Source organism: Odontesthes bonariensis, chromosome 1 (genome assembly GCF_027942865.1).
Source record: "Odontesthes bonariensis isolate fOdoBon6 chromosome 1, fOdoBon6.hap1, whole genome shotgun sequence".
NCBI classification, from domain to species: Eukaryota; Metazoa; Chordata; class Actinopteri; order Atheriniformes; family Atherinopsidae; genus Odontesthes; species Odontesthes bonariensis.
The window spans coordinates 34,643,425-34,651,777 of record NC_134506.1 but is presented as its reverse complement, the minus strand read 5'-3'; the positions used below and the strand labels follow the sequence as shown (position 1 = coordinate 34,651,777).

The 8,353-nt window shown below is 41.1% G+C and overlaps 1 protein-coding gene across 1 annotated transcript; it reads left to right on the top strand.

The window, feature by feature from the left end:
- Positions 1 to 236: 236 nt before the first annotated feature.
- tm2d3 (TM2 domain containing 3) lies at positions 237 to 6,153 on the top strand. The gene is made up of 6 exons (XM_075465298.1): positions 237 to 373; positions 799 to 900; positions 1,542 to 1,702; positions 1,823 to 1,997; positions 4,643 to 4,718; positions 4,846 to 6,153. The coding sequence occupies exons 1-6, from the start codon at positions 268 to 270 to the stop codon at positions 5,009 to 5,011; spliced, it is 786 nt and encodes a 261-aa protein (XP_075321413.1). The 5' UTR covers positions 237 to 267; the 3' UTR covers positions 5,012 to 6,153.
- Positions 6,154 to 8,353: the final 2,200 nt, after the last annotated feature.

Sequence of the window (8,353 nt, the reverse complement as noted above, 5' to 3'; positions counted from 1 at the left end):
ATATTTTGTTCCAATTTTCTTTCTGAGTAGCAGTTTGCCATGTGCCAAAAATGTGTCCAGTATGTGGATGTAAAAAAACACAATGATATAGATGTTTCCTACCAGTTGAGTTTGTTGACCACTGCATTGTATCGGCAATATATAGATGATCAAACAGTATTCGCGACCACTTCACCTCCTCGTGCTTTAGAACGACCAGAAGACCACGATCGTTCTTTTTTCTCACGCGACTTGAACGCAGCTCGCGCATCTTGTTCCGCAGCAACAATGGCTACAAGCTGTCAGCTGTGGAGACCAGACCGAGGACGCTGCTTTAAACACTACGGGATAATTGTCATGTTGTTTATGGATTTGGTCTTGCAGTGCGTTAATGGTATGCTTACAGAAACAGTTTACGTTCATGCCGCATCTACCGTTAGCTTTTATGGGTTATCAGTCGACGTTAGCCTCCTCAGTGAGCTAGCACTGGCTAGCAAGCTAGCTTAGCACAGTTCAAGTTGGCTACTTTAGCCGCGGAGATTTAACAATAGTTTACGATAAACAGCAGGTATATTTTATCAATGGTGTCTTATTTTGTTTGCTATTAATGACAACTAACTGTCAGATGATGCTGTTAATTTAGAGTAAGTGTCTCGAGACAGTTATCTGCTCAGGGAAGTAGCTAACTAAAGTAAAGCAGTACATTGGGATTTGTGTGAAAATGCCTGTATTTTTAATGAATAAACGCTTTGGGCCACAATCATAGTGGCACACTAAGTAAGGCTTAAGCTTTATATTTTTTTATAATTTTCTTTTCAGGGTACCTGAGTTCCCCTCATGTTGGCCAGGAGCCTCCCTATACCAGAGATGCCCAACATGGACCCGTCATCACCAGCCCTGTGGTCCCTGCTGCAGCCTCCGGTTAGCACTTCAGTCACTGCTCTGATCTAATCGGGCTTAATTTTTAGTTAGACCAAGTTGTAACAAATATCACAAAAACTTTCAGCACTATTGGAAGTAGCAGATCCCGAAAGTAGAGATTAACATCATGTTGACTTTTCATTGATTGGGTCATTCAAAATTGTACAGGTTTCTGACCCACAGAGCATTTTCTTACATGGGGTGTTCTTCAAAGAAGGATTCCTCATATAGTTTGTAGCCTACAAGTACAAGGTGCACATTTAGCCTTAATTTAGAATTGTATGTGTTTTTTCTTATTACCATGTGTGGCAACAAACAAAATTATGTCTCTCCGTTTTACAGACATTTTAGAGTTGATTACTTTTCACAAAGCATGAACAGTTCTCTTTTTCTGCCACCGGAAAGCCATAATAGAGCAATCTGAAGCAAATTGTTTTGCCACATCATTCTTTGATTGGCTGCGCTGTTCGAAGGCAGAATATTTGTCATTTACCCCCCACAGTGTTGTTTTTTTCGAGATGGTGGATGATTTAAAGGAAAGTGGTCACTCGTAAAGTGAACTCGTATCAAAGCTGCGCTACATTACACCAATTACTTCCAGGAGATTTGGCTTGTGTAAGTTAATGTTGGATGTTTTGCAGTCTCCCCCGCAGAGGAAGAGAGCTACACGTCCAAGTGTCCCAGTGGGGGTTTGTGCAGTCACCTGCCAGCTGATTGCATTCTGTGCAGTTACCAACACAATTGCACCTATGGCAAAACAGCTTCCTTCGCCTGTAAACCCAAAAAAGGCGTTCACTGCATAGTGAGTACCAGTTTGTGTTGTAACTGATCTGTCTTGTGTAAAGTGATAAAGTGTCGATATACTCAAATCACCTCCCTTGCACATGTGTTGTGATTATTATTATTATAATATTTTTCCTAGGGAGTGTCAGGACTGCAGCAAACCAACTTCTCCCTCTCCATCACCTGCCAGTTCTGCTGGCAGCTGGACCCGTCTCAGTACCGCTGCTCAAACTCCACCAACTGTATGACGGTCTCCTGCCCGCGCAAGCGCTACAACGCCACCTGTGATGTCTTAGACCACGTGCATTGTTTAGGTACGGTAAAAGATCTGCTGATAAGCCGGTTTTGCTTCTTACCATAAATCCATGCATCAAAGACACACACGGGTGTAGTCCTTTCCGGAACAAATTGTGTTGTCACAAGTAAAGATTTGAATCTTAAAGGGGATGTTTTTTTTTTTTAACTTGGACCTTATTTCTGGCATAAAATACGTTCATCTACTCACCGATAACGGTTTGGTGAAAGTCTGCGTCCTTTGGAAGATATTTAGATTACTCGAGATCCTCGTATATCCGTATAACGGGAGAGAACAGGGCATAGATAATACAGCCTCTAAATAAGGCATTATCTGTCTTTATTTCACTAATACTTTAAGACGAATGAATGAACGCGTACTATTGCACTGTTAGCTCATAGCTGCCGTGTTGTTGTTATTAGGGGCTATCGGGGGGCTTATGGGAGCTTTCTACACACGTGTGTAGTGGGATGGCTTCATCGACGCACGCCGCTGCAGCACAGCTGATTCACTCCGGTAAGGACGTCAATCGTACTCAAAGTCGTCGTCCACGTCGTCGTCGTCCACCACGTCAAAATCTGATAAATATCCTGCCATGTTGCACAAAACTAGCAGTAGCAAAGTCCGTGTGAAGTTAGCCGACTATCACAGAGCACGGAGTGATCTAAATATCTTCTGAAGAACGCCAACTTTCACCAAACTGTTATCGGTGAGTAGATGAACGTATTTTATGCCAGAAATAAGGTCCAGGTTTAAAAAAAAAACAAAACAAAAAACGAACTTCTCCTTTAAGTTATTCATGTTGAGGCAAAGATAATTAAATTTATATCAGCTTGGTGTGTTTCCAGTTATTGGAGCTTAGAGCAATGCGAAGCCTGCACTCGCGCTACTACCCTTTAAAGCTATAATGTGTAATATTTCACGGACAATGAATGTCTCCATGTCGCTCCGCCATTTTAAAACTACGGGATTTGTAGAAGGACATGTCATCAGCTTCGCATTTTCCGTTTCCAATGTGTAAACGGAAAATGCGAAGCTGATGACATGTCCTTCTACAAATCCCGTAGTTTAAAAATGGCGGAGAAACATGGCGACATCCATTGGGGTGTAACACTCTTATGTACATTCGCATGCTGAATATAAAGAATATAAGAACACTGCACTTTTGTGATGGAGGTAATTAATAACGATTGAGGTAATACTTGTGAATGATAAGACTCAAATTTGTTAATAGACAACGTGAAATATTACACATTATGGCTTTAAACCAATTCTGATCTCCTGAAAGGTTGTTTGTGTGAGAAGGACCAGCACAGCACCATTTGTTTTGCTTTCATACACATGTAAGTATATGAAAATAAAAAGTTTGTATACTTGATCCCTGATGCTGTAACAAAGGGTGAATACAGCCCTTTCCCATTCTGCAGCCATGTAAAAAGAAATACCGTTGACCGTTTCCAGTATATTTGAAGAAGCAAACATTTGATCATTTTGAAACGGGACCCACAGAAAAAGCAGTTTTGCTGTGAGAATACCACCTGTAAAGTTAGCTTTTCAATCATTTATGTAACAACAATATCAGTAGATTTAATATTACTGTGAGGAGAGAGAAAGTTCTCTGCCTACAAATTTACTGTGATGTTCTTATTGGAAAGCGAAGGCTTTTTCCTGGAAAGCCTCCCATGCAGGTCAGAATTGTGCAATCTCTCTCTGATTGGAGAGGCAGCACGGCTGCCACAAATGGTGCCTGCAGATCATGTGCTGATTTTGTTCTTTTTTGTAGACTTCTTTTTGCATGAGTCAGTAGTGGTCCGCTCCTCAGCTACATTATAAATCATTGCATTATTTGTCTGTTTTGTTTCCTCACAGTGGAGTGATGTGTTTCAAATTATTCTGAGGTCCTTTAAATCCTTTGCCATACTCATTTTAGTCGCAACCTTTTTTATTTTTTTCTACCTGGATGCCGTTGAGAGCTCCTTAGATCTTTCCATGATGTCAGCACAGACCTCAGCAGCAAAGAGAACAGCAGACCCAAGACAATTATTGGTTTTAACAAGACAGGTTCCACCTGTCACCCCCTGAAGAGGTTGTATAATAACCTGTGCTTTACCCAGAACCACTAGTTCTCATTTAATTGACATGAAGTTGTGAATAATGTACTTACTTTTTGTATGTGGCTGGTCTGTTCTTAGTTTAGGCTATGAAAAGGACAACATATCGTCCTTTTTATGTGTCATGTCTTATCTTTCATCATTAAACCTGATGCACTTAACATCTTAAATGGCAGTATTAAAAACAGGCTTTCAATTTTACTTGAGGAAAATGGCCTGCCCTGCCGTTTGTGCTAAGTTCTTCTTCTTTTGTCAATAAGAGCTGCTTTTTAATAGCTACCATTTCTGGCCAGTCAGAGCAGCCTGGGCCTTTAATGAGCAGGCTTTTGAAGTGTGAGGAGCTAAAAGGAAGCGTTTCAGGCAGGAGGTGACAACAGGTGCCACATTCATGTACAATATGAGAAAAATAATCTCTTTTGAACACACATGTATGTAAACCTGAGGACTTGTAAATGAGATATCTAAAGGTTTTCTATGTATTGTCATTTCAGTCATCTTGTTTGTATTTCTATTTTTTTTTATATACATGTATGATTGTCCTTTTCTTCTGTAGGTAAGAGGCGGTTTCAGAAACGTTTATTCTGTAACTGGACCGGTGGATACAAATGGTCGACAGCACTGGCACTCAGGTAAGCGTTTCTTGAGTTTTTTTTTTTGCCATTTTGAGTGCAGAGAGGTGAAATCTTTTTGAGTCTGGACGTGTGCTCCCATTTTTATCTCTGACTGTATCTCTGTCCCTGTTCTTTCTTGGTCTAGCATCACTCTTGGTGGTTTTGGGGCAGATCGGTTCTATCTGGGCCAGTGGAGAGAGGGTCTTGGCAAACTGTTCAGCTTTGGAGGCCTGGGCATTTGGACTTTGATAGATGTTCTCCTGATAGGGGTCGGCTATGTTGGACCCGCTGATGGTTCTCTGTACATCTGAGGGAAAGCTCTGGAGACATGGCCGCTTTGTGACGTCTTCCACCTCACACCGCTTCACTCTCAGAGGATTAAAGATCCGAGTTGCTGTGTTCTTAGCACGTTCGCCTGCCCAAGCTCTCTGCTCAACACGTCCTCATCCCATCTGCTAACAGGCAGGAAGTGTTTTCCTCTTCACACCAGCGATGACTCTACCCACACAACCATCAGATCAATCCCAATCATTCTGCGTCCGGCTCCTGTTGAGAATCTGCAGATGGAGCTGTGTAGCAAGATGAGAAGCCAGTGATTATGTGTATCCAGTTGGTTTGACTTAACTGTTGGTTTAGCTGACAGACAGCTTTGGTTTCCTGTGGAGCGGCGCTTTCACAGACATCCTGTCACTTTAGAGCACATATCGCTCCCTCTTTATTGCCAGGTAGATTCATCAATGAGTGTCAAATGGTAACCATGGCTGCGGAGCTTTTAATGGCAACGGCACATACAAAAGACAAGTTCAAAGGTGGTATTTATGTTCTAAAGCATGAATATGCAGAGGAAAATGGATTGAGGATTTTATTTTTTTTTTTACTGATAACACGGTTGTTGAAATTATTTCAGCAGTTATTTTACACGTACTGTATTGTTGCCCTACGCTGAGTCAGCGCAGCAGTAAGGAGATTACACTGAGGGCCAATACACGATCCCATGGCCTTCTAAAAGCTTATTTGACTGTATGAAATATTTTTTTTTGAATGTCCATCTCTTACATAAACAAATAAGAGCTTCTGGTAATGAAACAGAAGGATCATCATTTACCGCTGCATGTAGTCTCTTTTCTGGAAATGCACAGATAATCTGACGGCGTATGTTTTTGTTTGTTCGTGATACACTGAAACACTTCAATGTGTTGCACTAGCAAACTGCAGCTACTTGTGGTTTCCCGTTTTGGAGATTCTTGAGATACCCTCTGCATTCTACTGGTAATTTTCCTCAAACTCAGTGTCATTCTTCACATTGTTGTAGAAAAAAAGAAATAAAAAATTGACTGTAAGATTTTAATCGAAGCCACCGCCTTCTGTAAATAATGCGTCGGGTGTCATTTTTCTCACTGTCTGGGATGTAAATATTGTTTTCTTTTTAAGTTATGTAAATAAAAAATGATTAAACTCCACATTGCTAACATTGTTTATATTGTTTAAAACCCATTTTGGACAAAAAAAAAATATTATTTTTAATTGCTGCTCTGACTCTGTAAATACATCCTGCTTCCTCAGCTGCAAACGGGTCACAGGTCGGCATCACATCGCAGCCCGTGATAAGAATTCAGGGCTCTTGTTAGTCGAGGTCATTTTCACGGGTTTCTGTGCTTCTTCACAGCTAGGGGTGACAGAGACCGATGTTTCCTGCAGGCGTGTGGCAGAAGGAGGGGGTCACGAGGGTAACGCAGTGGCTGAGGAACTGTACCCTTCCTAACCCGTTACCGTTGGAGGGCCAATAAGGGAAGCACTGAATTACACCAGACATCAGTTAACATATTCATCTGGGACTGCTGTTGCAGTGAAAGACACCTATGCTCTCATGTCGTCACAGGGTTTTAGAGGGAAAAAAACAAAAACATCTCTTCTAGTAACTTCTGGGTCTTTGTGTCGACATCTCCAATTGGCTGATTTGCTGAGACGGTTGTAAAATTTCCTCCTCCCTAATTCTAGTTCCTATATTTTGAAACCACCCACTACAGCTCCCACCCACAAACTGATGCAATTTGGTGTCATATTCTGAGCTGAGGAGACGACTTGCTGTATAGAAGGACACACCCCCATCCCCCCTTTCCAATTTGGAGACGGGAAATCTAAACTCCACAAGATTCTCCCTGTGATAGTTACAGACTCTCCCAGTGGGACTTCGGTCTTTGCACACATTCATGGACTTACTCCAACTGTGACCTTAATCTATGTCACAAAAATAAGAGCACATGAGTTTAGGGCATATCCTTTTAGAGCCATATAGAATTATAACAGTCTGGGATAATTATAAGCACGTCAAAATTCAGTGTCGTGACAAATCTGAATACTGCGCACAAAGAAGCTGCAAAGATTTCTTCAATAGATGTCATGTAAGAAATCTCTGGGGGGGAAAAAAAGAGCAGCGTAAATGACTAAATAATTACCTTAAATTATGTTTTGCTCCGAGATCAATGCTTTCTGCCCAATTACAAATAACCAGAATGACTTTGGCTTTTGTCATTATCCCTTTGTATGATATCCCCATTTATGCTGTTGGTAAGAAACTCACTTTAATGGTTATCTAGAATTTCATGTTCAGGGAATAATGGTTTAATTTTGTGATACTTTTCCCCAGCAGTCATTCCCACAATTAGTCCTGGGCAGCTGTCAAAGACAGATGCTCTCACGACTTCCTAATTTTGAATTGCTAATCAGGCAAAGAGGAGGAGAACAAAAGTTTAGTCATCTCACTCTTATGCAATCCCACTTAGTCCCATCACGTCTGAGTTTCGGAGCACGAGCCACAACCATCGCATCCAACACAGCCCCACAGGTCGCATCCTCCCATTATGCTCACTCTTACAGGAGATGATAAATCTAACAAACTGGATGAATATAAAAAATGTTTAATTGAAAAAAGAAAAAAAGCTGCCACCACATGAATTATCGGCCCCAACTGTGCGCCACGTCATCTCACATTTGGGTGGTTGCTAAGGAGAATTTGGTACCATCTGAGGACAAATTACAGTGGCTATACAAAAGTAGTATTCACCATCCCTCTAGTTTAGCATTTTGTTTTTGAGACTCAAAACTAAAATCACAATGGTGTATTATTTTCATATTAATTGGAGAGGACCAATCAATGCCAAAGTGAAAACAATGCTCCACAATAGTTAAGGACGAGAGCAAAACAAAATGGATTGGTTGCGCAGGTTCTAACCCCATTTTCCGTTATGTAAATGGCCATTGATGTGGGCAGCTGCACTGTAATCAAGGTGTCAAGGAAAAGAGGAGCATTCAAGGCAAGCCAAATTTAGGCTCGTCTTCAACACAACGATTACACAATTAAATTCATCTGAAAGCCCTAATTGCTTTCCGAGAGGTGCTTCTGCTACATATTGAACAGGTAAACACACATGTAACCTGCAGGATAAATGGGATTTCAGTATGGGTTATCTGCATGAAGCATCTCACAGCCCGAGTTGGTTTTTGAGGCTCTTTACATCTTTGAATCATCAGCATTCACGATTGCGTCCATTCTTTGGCAACGTCTCACTCAATTTTTCAACAGATTGACATTAAATGGGGAAAAAAAAATATTGCATCACAGTTCTTTCGGAACAAACAAAAAGTCAAGTCCA

Excerpts from the sequence above, each read along its gene's own strand:
- tm2d3 (XM_075465298.1), top strand. The coding sequence starts at position 268 with ATGGCTACAAGCTGTCAGCTGTGGAGACCAGACCGAGGACGCTGCTTT. Across the intron at positions 901-1,541 it reads GGTCCCTGCTGCAGCCTCCG|TCTCCCCCGCAGAGGAAGAG; the intron begins GTTAGCACTTCA and ends GATGTTTTGCAG. Across the intron at positions 1,703-1,822 it reads AAAAAGGCGTTCACTGCATA|GGAGTGTCAGGACTGCAGCA; the intron begins GTGAGTACCAGT and ends TATTTTTCCTAG.